Consider the following 17,294-nt stretch of genomic DNA (forward strand, 5'->3'; position numbering starts at 1 on the left):
GGGCGGGCCGGGGCGGGCCGAGGCGGCCATGGCGGGCGCGGGCGGAGCTGCCATTGCGGGGGCCCGGTGCGTGCCGGGGCGGCTGAGGGATGGTGGGGTGGCCTTAGTGCCGGAGTTTCCTTCGGGAACGGGCTAATGTGCGTTTGGGATTGAGGTTAATGCCGTGCGGCGGTTCCGCCCGAGCAGGGGCCGTGGCTCTTAGCAGCCGTGCCGGGAGCTCGCAGGAGCTCGGGCATCGCTCCGAGGGGCTCACGGGGGCCGCCGGCCCCGCTGAGGCAGCGCAGGATCGTGCTGGGGTCACTCTGCCGTGTCGTGTCTTAAAACAGCAGAGCTGAAGCTGCAGTGGGATCTCTTTCCCCCCTTAGCTCAGGATAACGAATAAGGCCTCATCCAAAACCTGGCCCTGCTGTTTGTGATAGGACCTGACAAGTTAAGTTAATCTCAAATTTGGGGGCTTTTTAGAATCACAGAATTGTTTGGGTTGGAAGAGATCTCTGGAGACCATGCAGCCCAATGAACCTCCCAAGGCAGGGTCACCTGGAGCAGCAGACATAGGAAAATATCCAGCTTTATTTCAAATGTCTCCCAGCAAGGAGACTCCACACTGTCACTGTAGTGCCTGGAACGAACTACTGTAGAGACTTTGGAAACACAGAGTGGTTATGTACTAACCAGTTGACTTGCCTCAGTCTTCCTGGCAGCTGCTGGCCTTGGAGGAGCAGATGCCTGCACACCACGGTGAAGTGTCTGAGGAAAACGGGAACCGAGCAGAGGTGGCTGGAGCGGCACCTGAAGGATCCCTTTGTCAAGGCATCGAAGCAGCAGCATTACCGCTGCCGAAGTGCCTTCAAGTTGCTGGAAATTGATGACAAACTCTGTGTTCTTCGTCCAGGGCTTTCTGTTCTTGACTGTGGAGCAGCACCTGGCGCTTGGAGCCAGGTTGCTGTAGAGAGAGTCAATGCCTTAGGTATTGGTAAGTGCAATTTTTTGGCAGCAAGATGGGGATGATACCCCTCTTGAAGTGTTGTGAGAGATCTGTGAAAACTATGGAATCTAAAATACTGTGAAATCAAGAAAATATGATGGTAGCAGTATGGGGAGGGGACATGGGTACTGGCAAGTGCCAGAGTCACTGATAAAAACATGAAGGGGTGAGCCTAGTAAATCTTCATATAGAAAAATTGTGTTTATGGAATAAAACATACCATGTGGTGCTAGTGATCTGATTAACTGTTGTGGGGATGATCCCTTCATCCAGTTCTGAAATTGGTGTGATGTCCAGCAATTACCTTGGCTTATTTGAAATATTATTACCCTTCTTGAAAAATAGAAGCAACTGCTGTGCACGGTTTATGTGGGTGAAGCCACTGATATTTACAAAATGTGGTGTTATCATCTGCACCATTATCCAGGATTTCTGGACTGTCAGCCTTGAAAGAGCAGCAGAAAACCAAGAAAAATCCTTCTTGTCTATCCAAAGTAGCTGAGTTTTTATGTCTTGAAGGGATGAAGTGATGGCAAACCCTCCATGCAGATGCACCCAGCAAACTGCCAGGGGATGCTGAGGCAGCTGTGGCAGGTGGTGGGTTTTATCTGTTGACTGGCACAGAGCTGGTGCCTGTGCAGGTTTTTGCAGCCACTCTGAGTGTTCCCTGTGTCATTCATCCTTACAGATCCTGCTGTCCCTAGGGGTTTTGTGCTTGGCATTGACCTGCTGCGGATTTCTCCAGTGGAAGGAGCAGTTTTCCTGTCGGAGACTGACAGCACAGACCCCAGCATGCTGAGGGCCATCCAGAGCCTGCTTCCCTCAGGGAAGGCAGATGTCATCCTCAGTGACATGGCACCCAACGCCACGGGCATTAAAGAGCTGGACCACCAGAAGCTGGTCAGTCTGTGTTTAGGCCTTCTGGACATATCCCAAAGCATTTTAAAGCCAAAAGGAACAATGCTCTGTAAATTCTGGGATGGATCCGAGGCCCGTCTTCTGCAGAACAGACTGAAGGAGCAGTTCCAGGATGTGAGAACTATAAAGCCTCAGGCTAGCCGGAAGGACTCTTCAGAATCTTATTACTTGGCAAGGCTGTACAGAGGGAAATGAAAGTCAAGAACTGCAGATTCTCTGACACTGATTGGAAATCTCAACTCAGTGGGTATTTAAAGGAAAATCCCACCATTAAGACCCTGGGAAAATTTGCTACTCTTCTCTAAGTCCATCAGGCTTTTCAGATACTTGTGGACAAAATGGTTGGGAATGGAGAGGAATAATCTGAAAAGCAACCTCTGGGGCTGGAGTAATGGGAATGAAAATAAAATGCTGATTGTATGAGTTTTTAATGCGTGCCTGAAAATAGTTTCACTGTTAATGCTGTCATACGTGAGACTGACCATAAAGGTGGTTGTTAGAACGTGAGGGAACAGCAAAGGGGAGTTTGAGCCAATTCAGTGCCTTTTAGAAGCTGGTGCACTGGTGAGGCCACACCTTGAGTGCTGTGTCCAGTTCTGCGCCCCTCAGTTTAGGAAGGACGTTGAGATGCTTGAACGTGTCCAGAGAAGGGCAACAAAGCTGGTGAAGGGATTGGAAAACAAGCCATATGAAGAACGACTGAGGGAGCTGGGGTTGTTTAGCCTGGACAAAAGGAGACTCAGAGGTGACCTTATCACTCTCTACAACTTCCTGAAGGGTAGTTGTAGACAGCTGGGGGTTGGTCTCTTTCTCCACGCAGCAACTGACAGAACGACAGGACACAATCTGAAGCTGTGTCAAGGGAAATATAGGTTGGATATTAGGAAGAAGTTTTTCACTGAAAGAGTGATTAAATACTGGAATAGTCTGCCTGGGGAGGTGGTGGAGTCACCACCCCTGGATGTGTTAAAAAGAAAACTGGATGTGGCACTCGATACCATGATCCAGTTGAGGTGTTAGGGCTGGGTTGGACTCGATGATCTCTAAGGTCTCTTCCAACCTACACATCCTGTGATTCTGTGATTTATTAGCGCAGGTAAAAATACAAAATGTGTCTGTGCACATCAGGATCTGCATCCTCATGAGGGATGTATAACACAGCCACGTGAGAGGCACATGGGGAATGTTCAGCCCTATGACTCTGCTGCCTCTCCTACAGACACAGGTTATATTTAGGAATGGCTGCTCCCTGGCACTCATAAATCCAGTCCATGGCAGCGGGGCAGGGTCATGGCTGTGCAGATCATCTCCCCAGTGCTTTTTAGGTGTGACCAATGCTGTTTCTCGGGCTAAAAGACAAGATGTTCCTAAGATCCCAGCAGGGAGAATGACTGAATTGCCGGAAATCTCTTTGCACAAATAAATTTAGCTGCTGCCTTACCTGAAAGTGACAAATTTTATATTAAATAGTGCTTTTATCAGGCTGACCGTGGCATGAGTTTTACGAGAGGCTGTTTTTAAAACTCCCAGGCCCTTCTCATCATCCACAGCTCATTTGGGGCTGCCGACTGGATCCCTGGCGGAGCGGGGGGGGGCGCGGGGCGGTTTTTGGGGGGCGCGGGGCGGTTTTTGGGGGCGCGGGGCGGTTTTTGGGGGCGCGGCCCGAGCTCGGGGCTCCGTCCCGCCGTTCGGGGCTTTCCGGCGGCGCGCGCAGTGACGCCGTTAGTGCCGTGCCGCTCTCGCGAGTTCCCGCGAGATCCCGTGGCCGGGGCGAGGAGGGAGATCCAAGCGGGGCGCGCGGCGCCGAGCGGTGAGGGAGGGACGAGCCGGGGACAGGGGCGAGGACGGGGGAGAAGGGAAGGGGAGGGGAGGGAAAGGGGGCTCCGACCGCGTCCAGCCCGCCCCGCTCTTCCCCCGGGACAGTCGTGCGGGCGAGCCCCTCACTGCCCGGAGCTGCCCCGTGCCCGCCGCGGCCGCTCTCGGTGTTCGCTGCCCGCCCCGAGGGAGCCTCGGCCACGGGGGTTTGTGAGCCGGGCCGGTCACACACCTCAGTGTTGTCAGAATTGTTAGTAGGTTTGAGAGCCGGCTTGCTGGAGCTACCTGTGGGCAGGTGCATTTGGCGCTCCAGTGCTCAGTTTTGGCTTTTGGCAGATCTGTTGCTTCTGCGCCGCTCTCACGCCTCCTTGTCGTGATGCTGTAAATCCAAACAATAATTGCTGTGTGACCCCGGGAGTGCAGAACCCCAAATCTCTGTCTGTGGAACATTCGTGTGGGTGTTGTGGCTGCCTTTCCTGGTCCCGGACCTTTTCCGATGTTTCTGGGGATTTATGGAGCGTGCGGTCACTGGAGGGACTCACCAAGGCTTCCTGAAATCTCCTGGGAAACCTTGCAGGCTTTTCTGGGTTGCAGCCTTGATTTCTCTTCGGCGTGAATTGGAAGGAAGAGCTGCATCCCGTATTATATGAATAATGAGATGCAGTTTCACTTATACCAGTGATCAGTGGACTTGGGAAGACTTCTTGATGGAAATTAGAGTCCAAAGTGCTTCTGGGAGATCAGAAATAGGTTGTGTAGCAGGAAGGGTTTGCTTCTACTGTGGAGTTAGTTCTGCTCCCATCAGCTTCAAAAGTTAGGGGGAAGAAAAATGAGTTTGGTTTGTCAGAGAAGAAACAGCTGTCTTGCATCTTCTTGTCATTTCAGAGAAAAGTACAACTTCAGCCTGGGTGGGGTCATGTTTTCTGTGGATCCCAGCAGTGATTGGCAGGTTGATTTTACTCTGTAAATTGGAATACCTCGTGTTTAGTGTTTCCTCAGGGCAGTGATGGATGCCTATTTAGCAGAGCAGAGTGCTCTGAGGGTTTTGCTGATGATTTTCTGTCTATTTCCAGAACCATGGAGGACTTGGAAAATAATACTACTGTCTTCTCCACCCTGAGATCCCTCAACAACTTCATTTCACAGCGAATGGAGGGGGTGTCTGGGCTGGCTACACCAGGATCATCTCACAGCTCCTTACAGATGCAGTACCAGCAGAGGATGCAGGTCAGGAGTCCTCATCTTGGTCATTCTTGCAGTTCAGTCTGGTCCTGTGCTCCTTTTGATTCCAGGAGTTGGGAATTTCATTCAGTTCTGACCATTGATTCTGAAACTGACATTCTGAAATTGACACAAACTCCATAAAGGAAGCTTGCTATCACCACTGTATTATCTTTTCCAGAATATATTTATTTTTTTTTACAGTGTTGAACAGATTTATTTCTGTTTTGTAAAAGTTTAAGAAAGGTCCTTTGAATTTATTCCCTGCTTATATCTGTGTACACAGTTATATCTGTGTACCAGCTCAGGAAATTAAATTGTGAGTTGTCTTCATATTGCTGAACAAAGGAGTTTTATACCTTAACATTTTTCTAGTAAGACACTTTGTTACCTTTTTTCAGAATTTAGAGGCTTCTTTGCCTGGACACATCCAGGAGACTTGCACTGAGCTGTGGCTTTGATATGCAAACCAGTTGTGCTTTCTTATCCACCTCTGTTTCTATCCACCTGGGTTATTTACTTTTTTTTTTTTTTCTGCTAGCTGCTTCAGGCTCATAAAGTATAAAGTAAATTAACATCTTAGATCCCAGGGACTGTTTATTAGGCTGGAATGAAATTTCTCTATTCTGTACCTTAATATAATTTCTATTTCAGCCTCTAAGTACAAAATAAGTTTGCTTTTTTTTTCATGTAAATCTGCTTTGCATTTGGAATGTTGACAAAAATTTAAGCTTTTTCTGTCTGTGTTACATCTCTGGTGGCAGCAGTAGTTGCAGCAGGCTCTCTGTGGTTAGAATCTCCATTGACTGTGTTGGATGTGCATCACTGGGATGTGAGCAATTCTGTTAGTGTTGTCTGTGCTCTCAGGTAATTTGAATGAAAAAATGAACTGTAATGTTGCAGAGGTCATAGAAAAATGTGTTATTTTGCTCAGCAGTTGCATTTTATTGGGAGCTTTTTTTTGTCAGACTACATCTAGAGATTGAGAAAATCTGACTTAAGAACTGGGAATTAGTTTCTTTCCAGTTCACCTTGGTTTGATGTGGGTTTCTGAGCCTGGTGTTGAACTCTTGGTTTCCCCATCTGCAGCTGGTGTGAGAGGTACCACAAATTTGCTGATAGTCTATAAAAAGGCAAGTTAAGGTCAGCTGAGCAGTGCAGGGCACGATGACACTGTTGTGCTGTTAATGGTGTGCAATGTCCCTTCTCACACATGAACTGGGCAGCTGGAGGAACAGGCTGGCCAGATCCACTCCAAATCCCAGCTGCTGCAGGTGGAACGGGAGAAGATGCAGATGGAGCTGAGCCACAAGCGGGCTCGTATCGAGCTGGAGAAGGCAGCCAACACCAATGCCAGGAACTATGAGGTGAGTGGGATGTCTGCACATGGCCTGGGAGCACTGGCCTGTGCCAGAACACGTGGAGAGCATTTACAGCAGTGGTTTGGTTTGGTTCAGGGATGTGCTTTGGTTTGCAGTGGTCTGTCCCAGAATGTGTATAGTTACTCTTTTTTTGGGGGTGAAACTAAACTGAAAGGTGCACTCCAGGAACAAGCCTGGTGTTCTTCACCTGCTGATGGACACTGTCTTCAGAGCAGGACTTCAGTGAATGTGGAATGCATTTACTGTGTTTGCATTTACTGCAGGTGTGGGTGTAGAGTTGCCAGCACCAGCACATTTACAGAACTGCTCTGCAGGTCCTCTCTCAGTGCCCTGCACTAACCTGCTGATGTGCACAGGAGTGTGAGCTTGAAGCCTCGTTAGGTTCACAGACTGATGATCTGATCACTGCATTCTGTTAGCTTAGCACTGAAGTTGTCAGGGATAGCAGTAACAAAAGGGATTTGTTATTAGTTTCTCTCACAAGTATTTAATAATTTTTCTCCTAGAGGATTTTAAACTTCTGCTGGCACAGTTGCAAGCATTTGGTTTGTGTGACTGTAATTAATTGGAATGGCAGCAGTGCCAGCCATGCAGTGTCACGCAAGAGAGCCTGCATTGATAAAACAGTGAGCCTCACTCAGGGACTAATGGCTTTTATTGGGTTCTGCTTTTCTTCCCACACATGTTTGCTTAACGATGTTACTGAAATAAGCTGTGGATCAGTGGCTTTTGTAGCATAATAAAAGTCTTCTATGTGGGCGATTATTGAAAAAGAAATCTATAAAAAATAATAAGTGTGTTTTGTTGTATTTTATGAGGGTGGCAGATTTAGTGTGTGGTTGTGAAATAGGGAGTCAGTGACTAAATTCCCCCTTCCTCTGAAGTCAGGTGATGTGGGATTAAGCCAGGAAGAGTTCAAATGGGAATGTAGCTGAGTCAGTCACAGAAACCCTTGAAATACTGGTACAAAAAAAGGGAGCAGCATTAATCCAGCACTGTGGTAATTACCCTGCTCAGATTCTGTGTTTTTCCGAGGCATGTGGATAAAGATTTTAGGAACCTCACATTGCTTTGCATAATCCTTGCTTACTGTGCAAATCCCTGTCTCCAGTTGCTTCGATTAGCAAAGCAATTTACTGTGCATTTTTTCAATAAGTATCAATTTGTGGTAGGAATAAACTGAAGTGGTGTATGAAAGGTTGTCAGACTGCAAAAATATTTATTGTATTAGTTGATAATATTTTCTTTAAAATGGCCTCAATTCCAGAAGTTGTAAAGGGAAGTTTGTCTTATTAATCCAGATGTTGGTGTCTGAGTTTCTGGAAGTCAATTTGCTGTTCATGGGTCAACTTAAAATTGGAGTTTGAATGTTTTCATCTTTGATCTGCTAGAGGGTGTGCAGTGGAGTCTGTGAAGCCACATCTGTATTCTCATAGTCATGTCTTAATGTGAGAAATTTGGAAGACATGGTCTATTAATTTTCCAGCTCCATTTCCCTGGGTAACTCCTTGGGTAATTCCATTGAGTTGCTGCTGATAAGATTTTTGTCCTTGCTAGGTTAAAGCTGTGGTCTGAGTAACCAGAAGCTTCATGATGAAGCAATTACCATTGGTGACCATGGTAATGAGGAATGAGGAGAAAAGAAGGAAAAATGGCTTCACCTTTCTGCTGCTTTCTTCTTAAGTCTCTTTGTGTTTTATCCCTTGGACAGCGAGAGGCTGACCGTAACCAGGAGCTGCTCACGCGCATCAAGCAGTACCAGGAGAGGGAAACAGAGGCTGAAAATAAACTGAAAGAACAAATGGAGATGAACAAATCTTACAAGAAGAGCATGGAGACAATGAGTAAGAAGCTGCAAGAGAAGGAGAGCAAATTAGCCGAAGCTAATGAGGTAGGAACAGAGTAATTTTTAATCCATCTATAGCTTCAGGTGACTTTGCAGTTCTTGTGACTTGAAAATGACCTTCTCAATTTAAAAAAACCCTTAAACAAAATAACTGGTACATGGTGCTCATCACCTGGAAATGAATAAACCCTGGTGGTGTATATCTTTTCTGTCAAAGTTTAGAACCAAACCAAACCCAGACACAAGTGAGCAGGTCAGAAGGAGGTGAGATTTCTTAGACAAGCTGATATGGAGAAGGAGAAAAAAGTGTGAGACAACATCCAGCATCTGGGTTCAGAAGTGTGAAGAAAGAGACAGTAATGGAGGACATAATATGGGAAAGTGTTCAGGGAAGTCAGGAGAATGGTAGAGTGGATGAAGGCAGCATTATGAGCCAAGTGTGTCTTCCTGAAATGTCTTAAATGCCTGTGCATTCTACTGCAAAATGGATGCTTGGTAGTTTTGGTATATTTGGATGCCCGGACCATCTTCTCAACCCTCAACCTTCTCAGATATCATTATAGTTAAGTTCAGCTATTTAATTTTTAACTTTCCTGTTTAATTTGGTTTCTTGCACCAGTTGTGGATCAGCAGTCACTTAAGTCCTTGAGCCCTTTAGGTGTCACTGGAAATGTAGCAATGTGATAAAACAGGTAAACAGATTTAATGTTCCAGTTATCAGTGATTAAAACCAGGGGGACAGTGATGGTACATAAGAGAAACTAAACCTACTTAAAAGATGTGTGCTGCAGTTCTGTGTCTGTGCTGTTACAGGGAGCTGAGTAATGGCTATTGGAAACAAACCTGTGAGCTTTTCTTTAGAGTTAATATATTTAGGAAAAAAAATCATCTAATTTTAAGTTTGATATTTTTCATGCCAGTTTGAGGTCACCCATTTAAGAGATAATGTAAATGACAATTTGGATGGCAAATGAAAGTGCAAAATTATTTTCTCTTGCATTTGTTTGAGGTAGGTTTGCAGGTCTGAAGGTTTGCAGGAGTGTGGAATTGTTTCTAAGATTGTGTCAGTACTTTTTAGTTGGAAATTATTTCTATCACCATCCATAATATCTGGCTTGGAGAGTCACAGCCTTGTGTGTTAATGTGTTAATGCCTTTTTTTTTTTTTCCTCCATTAATTCAGACAATCACTGTATTAAAAGGAAAAATATCAGAGCTGCAATGGAATATAATGAACCAAGAGATGCAGATGACAAGCCAAGACTCTCAGAAGCAGGAACTGATGGAGCAGCTGGATGTTGAAAAAAAGTAAGCAAGGGATGAATGACTGTAGGGAGAAAAAGGCAAACAAAACTTCAGTCTTGTGCAGCTGTCATCATTCAGAAAACTTTCAGCAGCGTTTGATTTCTGCTCTTCAAAGGGGTTCTTTGATCTGGGTGTGCAGGTTATAACCGTTGTTTGAAACCAACTCTGAGGTGCAATTTTAATTGTACCTTGAGGAAAAAGCCCCACCAACTTGAGCTTTAAATCTCAGTGATGTTTCTTGTTCTTGGTGGAGAGTTAACAGAAGGCACATGGGTGGGAAAGGCTGATCTGAACTTTATAGACTGAGCAGAACAAAAATACCAAGCCTTAAATCATAGTGGAGGGGTCTTTGAAAGTAACGAGTATGTTTTTCCCTGCTTACTAACTTGAGCTCTTCAATTTCAAAGTTGTGAAGTTCTGTTTACTCTGAGTGTATATTTGTTGTTCTCAGAATTAAAGTGGCTTGATATTTTTTGTATTTTTCTCAATATGCTTCTTTTTATTAAAATGAATGGATATTTTTGTTTCTAAATTAGAGGGAGCTGATGTGTGGGACTGAAAAAGGAAATGTTGCATAAGAGTAACATTTACTTTGTTAGTGCTGTTTGACTCTCTTGGTCAGACTTCTGAAGGTGGATTGTTTCTGATACCTGATTTCTGGGTGCTCAAGTGCCTCATGTGTCTTCATCTAACAGGAAATGGCAGGAGGCAAGTCAGCAAATCCAGACACTGCAAGCAAGCCAGTCCTTACTGGCAGAATATGAACAGAGGATTAAGGTAAGAAACTTTGTGACCTATGTAAAGCTTTAGATTTTAATTCCTTCAGAGCAAGAAGAGAACACTGCTTTTTAAAAACGTGGCTGTTGCAGAAGTAAAAGGTTAGTTTGTCATATAAATACCTGAGTTGGTTCCTGGCAAGAGTTGAGCTTGGGTGGACAAGGCTATCTACAATTAGCTGTAACATGACACTTTGTCTTTGTTGTATTAATTGATTGAAAAAATCCCATGCTCTCTCTATAGAAAGGTGATTTATATCCTTATGCAGTCCTCTGGAAGAATGCTCTTTTTGGTCTTGTGCCACAGCACAAATTTGCTCTTAAAAGACTGCTTCTAGAGTGATTTTTTTCTTCAAATGGTGTGTGATGAGGCCAGCAGCTACAGTTATTTTCTGCTTCCCAGAAAATCCTTCCTCTGCAGTTGTGTTTAGAAAGTGCAATTACTTGTAAAGCTTTCAAAACTATACTAACTTAAATGTCAGTATGGAGATGCCTTTTGTGCTTCCAAAAGAGCACATGTGTTGCTGGGAGTGTATCTTTTTCATTTTTCTTGTCTTCCTGGCAGGGGCAGATGGGGAGAGTTATTTTGGTTTGAGCAGGGCATTGCCTGGCTGTAAAACCAACCTGATTGCCAGCAAGAGGAGATGTTTTCCAGTGAAATGAAAGGATGGAAAACAGGATGGAAGTCTGCAACACAGCCCTAAATAATTTGAGTTTTTAATGGAAAACCCCCCAACATTTATTGTAATGTTGAAATGCACATTTGTGTTTCTTTCTGTACCTAGTTCTTGCAGGCCATTCAAATGCTTCCCTCTGCACTTCATTGATAGAGGGACAGAGGACAAAAAAATCACAGATCTGGTTCAGTAGATAGAAGAGGGTCATCTTAGTGAGTAACTGAGGGGTTTTCTGTTATGAACTTGGACTAAGCAGGTGTAGAGAGACCAGCCCAGGTGTTAAAAGTGCAACAAGAGTCATCCCTGCTTTGAGCATGGATTGGACCACATGAGCTCCTGAGTTCCCTTCCAGCTTCATTCAAGCCCTTGAGCTTAATAGGTACAATGCAGAAATAGCTCTTACAGATTCCAATTTATTCACTGCTGTCCTGTTCTCCTCCCATGTTTTCCAGGATCTGGAGCAGAAGTTGTCCCAGCAGGAACATGATGCTCTAATTGTCAAGAACATGAAGGCAGAACTGGCTCGTTTCCCAAAAATGGAGCGCGAATTGCGCCAGCTCAGGGAGGAAAATGCCTACTTCAGGTGAAGGAAGTTGTTGAGGGTTGTGTTCTTCTGTGCATGCTGCAGCTGCACTGTCTGCACTTTTACATCCCTCTTTAGGATTTCCACATGGGAAAGCTCAGAAGGAAGTATTTCATATAAATACAGCTTATGAATTGAGCAGTGTCGTGGTGCCTACTGGATGAGAGGATCTGACAAGATCTGAGGAGTCTTCTCAAACACAGGAGCCTCACAGAATGTGCATTCATTGTTCTGGGTGGTGATTTTGGTTTGTTAGAACAGAATTAAATGTTTAAAGATGGTGATTAACTCCATACAGCTTGGGGAAAGAATTTCCTGTAGGGAAAAGAGGCAGCTGAACATTTCTTTAATAACTGGTTTTGCTTAGCTGTTGTTACCACTGTTTTAAAGGCCTGTTGTTCCAGCATAATGTTTAGAAAGTGTCTTGTTTAAATTTCTAAAACACTCTGATATAGCCATTGGTAGAGTAGGCTTTCTGGGTTGTCAAAGTGGCAATCAATTTGGAAAACTAAATTAAATGTAATGTGAAATAAATTGCCTTAAGGTGTTGGATGTTTTTTTGTTGTTGTTGTTTGTCCTTTTTTTAAAATTACATGAGTCATTCTTGCTAGCTTTTTCTTTTTTTTTTTTAATTAGGTAATTTTCCTAGGTTTTGGTCTTGCAATTATTTCATTATAATTTTAAATTGTTTATCTTGGAATTTTTTCTCATGCTTGTTTTTCTACATTGAAACATACCAACAGAATAAGGATAATTTGTTTTGTACAGTTTTATTTTGCCCTTGTACATCTTTATTGAAGTAAAACCAAGCAGTGCTCCTAAGCCTGGGTCTGTACTGCTTGCTGCATTCCAGCCAGACCAAAAAGCAGATTTTGGAGTCTTTTGTTACCCTGGTTTTGACAAACAGTAAAGCAGACACAAAGCTTTGGCTTGTTTGAGTATAATTAGGATGGTATTTAGAGTAGAATAAAATAATTTCAATAAAACGTTTTTTGTAGCAGTGGCTTTGCAGTGAAGGTTATAGAAGTGAGTCAGTTGAATGTCATGATTCCCTTGGGATTCCTGTTTATCTGAAAGTTTGTGAAGGGGAGTTGAATTGCATGAAGCTGTAGTAATCTGTAGTGATTGTCTCTCTCTTCACCACAGGGAAATGAAAGAAAACAATGGTTTGCTTAAAGAGGAAGTGGAAGGTCTCCAAAGAAAACTGGAACGCTATGAGAAAGTCCAAGCACAGCTAGTGACTGTGGAATTGGAAAATGAGGTGAGGAGCTGAGAACATCTGGTGGATGAGCAGATCAGGAGTTTCCTTTATTGCCTGTCCTGACTTTTAGGCTCTTCCTGTATTGTGTTACTTAAGATAGGATGCCTCCTTTAATTAAAGGACTTGAACCAGACAGTCCCAAACTGGAAAGTCAGTGTGAGGGGAGTTGTGGCAAGGAAGGTGTAAAAGGCAAAAAGATAGCTGCTGTTCAGCTGGAGATTTTGTGCAAAGAATAATCTCATCATAGTGTCTGTTTTAGCCTTGATGTTTCTCTTTTACCTTTCTTTTGCTGGAAAGGCTTTTTCTGGCATCAAGCTCTGTCCAGACATGGTGGTATTGAACAGGTGTGTGGTAAGAATCTTGATAGCCAGGGCTGCAGAATGACAAACCAAAAGTGCTGGATAAGATCAGCAAATCCACAGGAGGAGAAAGAATGACACTGACTTTGCATGGAGGATTATGAGAAAACTGGAAAGTGAGCTGTTAGAACATGTGTCTATGTCTAACTCTGTTTTAATCTTTACTTTAGAAACTTCTGGGAAAATTACAAAGCTGGGAGAAACTGGATCAGAGCACTGGCTTAAATATCAGGTATGTGCTCACAGCTCTGGAGGGAAGTAAGACTTTAAAGCCCTTTCCTCTTAATCTTCTGACTGATCTCTTAAGTGTGTTGGTCATGTTGTCATTTCTGTCCCTTCTTCATGTGGAAACTCTTCTAGTACATTTTATTATATATGAGAAGAAAATAAGATACACATTTTTTTAAAGTAACTTTGGGAACCAAGAAGTGTTCTTCACCCAGTCACCTTGAGTAATGTCTTTGAGGCTGGGGATCAGTTTTGAATTCTTGAAACTTTTTCTGTATAGTTGCATTTTTGTTTAGTTAGAGATTCCACTTGCTTGATAAGTGAATTTCTGGGAATTTTAGATGTCCAGATAAGAGAATGTGTGCTACTTGTGGCAAACTGTTGTAATCATATTTCATATGAAATCTGGATATCAAAATTAGCTGCTAGATCACGTTGTGACTTTTTTCCCTAAAGCAGCTGAAATGTTGTTATTTTAGTTATTTTGTCAAACCCACTCCCCAGTTTTGTAACACCAGCTGGTCTGTGTGCTGGTACTCAACAGCTCCTCCTGACATCTGGAGCAGTGAATCAGATTTTTTAAGGTCCCTGTGTATGTGGTATAAAAGGAGCTGGAAATAGTGAAATTTCTGATCATTTTCTTCTGCTGCAGAACGTGTTCTGTGTCTATATGAATCTTTTGTGTGCCATGTTTCAACACCATTTTATTTTCTCTAAATATTTACAATGTTATTACACAAGAAAAAGGAGATGCTTCATTGTAAATAATTGATGTGAGCACTGGTGACCTTTCACACTGGGTCAAAGCTGAAACATGAACAGCAGAACCTCATCTTGCCAGTTGTTTCTCCATTCCATTCATTCCACATACCCAGCCACAGAGCTGTGTCTGGACATGCTGAGATTGTTTGGAAGTGCACTTATGGTTTGGACACATCACTGCTTCATGTAAAAGACACTTGTGTTCCAACTTGGGAAACCTCCCTTAATTTTCTCAGTGTTTTCTGTTTAATGAGAATAATGAACCTTTTCCAGAGGCTGCTGGTAGATTGCATGCTTGAGGTTCTCTCCTGCATCTGCTGAGGATCCATACATTTAGATGGAGATGGAATTATGCTAAGTCTCCTATGGTAAGGTATGGACAGAAATCATAGGAATCCTTTTCACAAAACCTTTTGGAGTAAAAGCTTTTTACTTACCTCAAGCTGTTAAAGGTTTAACGAGGTAATTTCACAGTGGGAGAGAAATGGAACCAAGTGATTCTGCCTGTTGAAGTCTAATAACTCCTTCATTTAAAATCAGAATATTCACTTTGAAGTGCTGGTTTTGTGATTGGGCCATATTGTTTAGTGCTATTAATGGCACCTTCTACAGAAAGGGGAATTGCTCTTGAGAAAGATCATCTTTTCATGCAATTGGAGCAAGTGGGACTGGATGATTTCCCCCTCCCTCTCTTATTGTTATTTTTCTTTTTTTTTTTCTTGCTCTGACTTCTTACAGCATGAATTACATTAATTTTTGGTGAGGATGATGGAGATGGTAAGAGATCATTGTCCTGGTTGGATCCTACAGAATGCTGTTGGTGAAAGTTTCAGAAGAGTTAATTGCCCGTCTCATAGTAGAAAAGAAACATAGTAGAAAAGAAACTGTCCCAAAGAGCCAGAGCAATATTCTGTTTGCTAATAACTAGATAAGAAAGGGAAAAGGGAATAAATTAGGATTTCTCATCTTTTCTTATCAGGTTCTTTATTGGTACAGAGGATGTAAAGGAAGTGCATTCAGCGTGTGGCGTTTTAGGAGAGGATGATTTTTCATTTCCTCCAGCACTTCCACAGGGCTTGTTCAGTGTCTGCTCTCAGTGGTTTCTGTTCACTGATTGCCTGCTCCCAGCAGGCTTTTTGTCAGATTGGCTTATGATCAACCCTTGCAGTGTAATTTTATGTAATAATACTTGGGAAGGAGGTGCAGCTTTCAGGAGTGTGGTGGTAATCCAACTGTTTTTAGTACTGGTCTCTTTTTGCTGACAATGGAAGAGTGTTTATAATGCTTCACCTTGTGGGGGGAAAACAAGTTCATTAACAGTTGACTCTGGCTAATCTTATGTTTGCTTGTTCTGGATTGCAGTTGTAAGCTCCTGGGCTTTTCTCTCTTCATAAACAGTGGAAACAAAGACAGTTGTAGCTCTATAGCAAAATATTCCTGTGCTGTACAGGACCTAGATAATAAAATAGGACTCATCATATGTGTTATATACAGGAACGTGGTAAGTAACACACACATTGCGCAGCAGAATGGAACCTCACCAAATCTATGTCATCTTTCTTATGTTCCATTATATGTCCTTTGGATTTCTTGAGCTTCTTACTGCCTATCTTGCAGTATAGTTGACTCTGGTTTTTACTGTGGATCTAGGTATGTTTTTTGTGTGTATTACTGTTATGCTTCCAGGGGTTTTCACACATTTGTCATGTGTTGCTCTGACTTGATATTTCTGCTGTAGAATTGGTTTCAGCTGTAAAGGGGAAAATCCACAAAATGTTAAATTCTTGCTCTGTGAGAAGTCTTATTTATTTTGGCGTGCATTGTCCTATAGGATATTTATACACAGCTTTTTTAGAACTGTTATTAGGAAAGGGTTGTGTTGAGAAAACAAGCTTCTTGTACTGTCTCTCCAGGATGTGCTGATGTAGTTTCTATTTCTTCAAAATCCAGTATTTGAGTCATTGAGTTGTTGACCATCTTCACTGACAAACCATGTTATTTGTGACACACTCGATTGCTTTTTCAGCACTGGACTTTTAGCTTAGAGATGTTTTCCAGGCAGTTCCTCTACTGCCATTAAAGAATTAATCTATTTTAACAGAAGAATGAATACTTGGGGGAAGTTTTGGGTGACAAAGCCCAGAACTGCCACGAGATGGCGCCCGCTCTCCTGGCGGGGAAGGAAGGGGATCGCTCCCGCCCGGGGTTCAGCCCGGAGTGGATCCATCAGCCTCGGCAAGGGGCAGCCACTCTCAGGAAATCTCGTCACTGCTGCCTGCAGAACTTTTAAACTCTATTCAATGCTGCCTGCACGCAGTCACTGTCTCCTTGCCCAGTACTCCGGGCTGTATCTTGGTGTGAAAATGATTTATGCAAATTTCTCTAATGGAATGTGAAATAGTGTTTTTCTAACTGACTTTGTAAACTTCGTGTTTACACCAAGTATTCTTAATTTTGTCTTGTTTGATAGGGGTTCTTCACAGCCTGGTTCTGTTCTCCCCACCCCGAGGCTTAGAATTGCATTCTCAGAGCAGTGCTGTCGTTGTTCTGCCTTTCCCTTCTGCAGCATGTAGAAGATGCCCAAATAAAAAATGAGGGTGCTTGTAGTGTGAGCCATTAATCTAAATAAGCCTGTTTTGCTGCTGTTTGTCTGTGTTTGGTTGATGTTGTTTTTGTCCTCTAATGAATTAGGCAAGTGATTTGCTGCCTGTAAATAGATAAACCCTGGAGTACTGAGTGATGCAAAAAGATGTGCATCAGGTATTTGTTAAAGGTGAGGCAGTAACTCAGATACTGAAGGTATTGTTAGCCATTCATAGCAGCTGACAAGGTTTAATGCTAAATTTGTCTTTGTGTTATTCCATAAGTGGCAGAAAATTCCAAGTTTTGAAAGGTTGGAGTTTGGCTGAAGAGTTATACAAGTGGATGAAGGCTGCCAGGTGGGCCACAAACAACAGCTTCAGAGGAGTTTTAGTCCAAGCTTTTTTTCTTTTTTGAGGTAATAAATAGTAATGTGTGATATAGGCCTTGTTTTTATTTGTTTCTTATTTTGTTTGGTGTTTTTTTTTTAATGGAAGCAATGAGTATAAAGTTTTTACAGGTTCACCTGCTAGGCTCAAAGATCTTTGTGTACACAGCAGAATTGTTTTCTATTGGTGATCAAATATATTGATCATG

General features: G+C 43.1%; 2 protein-coding genes across 3 annotated transcripts in view; both read left to right on the forward strand.

Annotated features, from left to right (window-relative positions):
- The first annotated feature begins 2 nt into the window (after window positions 1-2).
- Window positions 3-2,334, forward strand: MRM2 (mitochondrial rRNA methyltransferase 2). Of its 2 annotated transcripts, none has more exons than XM_083872529.1 (3): window positions 3-66; window positions 690-973; window positions 1,674-2,334. In XM_083872529.1, the coding sequence occupies exons 1-3, from the start codon at window positions 29-31 to the stop codon at window positions 2,096-2,098; spliced, it is 747 nt and encodes a 248-aa protein (XP_083728655.1). In that variant the 5' UTR covers window positions 3-28; the 3' UTR covers window positions 2,099-2,334. The 2 variants fall into 2 exon arrangements, with proteins under 2 accessions (XP_083728655.1, XP_083728656.1); XM_083872530.1 differs by having other exon boundaries at window positions 690-967.
- A 1,324-nt stretch (window positions 2,335-3,658) lies between these two features.
- Window positions 3,659-17,294, forward strand: part of MAD1L1 (mitotic arrest deficient 1 like 1) — a 346,571-nt gene continuing 332,935 nt past the window's right edge. The window contains exons 1-9 of the mRNA XM_083872211.1: window positions 3,659-3,713; window positions 4,792-4,945; window positions 6,166-6,306; window positions 8,033-8,212; window positions 9,350-9,474; window positions 10,167-10,248; window positions 11,377-11,507; window positions 12,654-12,768; window positions 13,298-13,359. Coding sequence (XP_083728337.1) covers window positions 4,796-4,945; window positions 6,166-6,306; window positions 8,033-8,212; window positions 9,350-9,474; window positions 10,167-10,248; window positions 11,377-11,507; window positions 12,654-12,768; window positions 13,298-13,359 — 986 coding nt within the window. The 5' untranslated portion in view covers window positions 3,659-3,713; window positions 4,792-4,795. The remainder of the gene's footprint in view (window positions 3,714-4,791; window positions 4,946-6,165; window positions 6,307-8,032; window positions 8,213-9,349; window positions 9,475-10,166; window positions 10,249-11,376; window positions 11,508-12,653; window positions 12,769-13,297; window positions 13,360-17,294) is intronic.

The sequence above is a fragment of the Zosterops lateralis genome (genome assembly GCF_965231275.1).
Source record: "Zosterops lateralis genome assembly, chromosome: 15".
NCBI lineage: Eukaryota > Metazoa > Chordata > Aves > Passeriformes > Zosteropidae > Zosterops > Zosterops lateralis.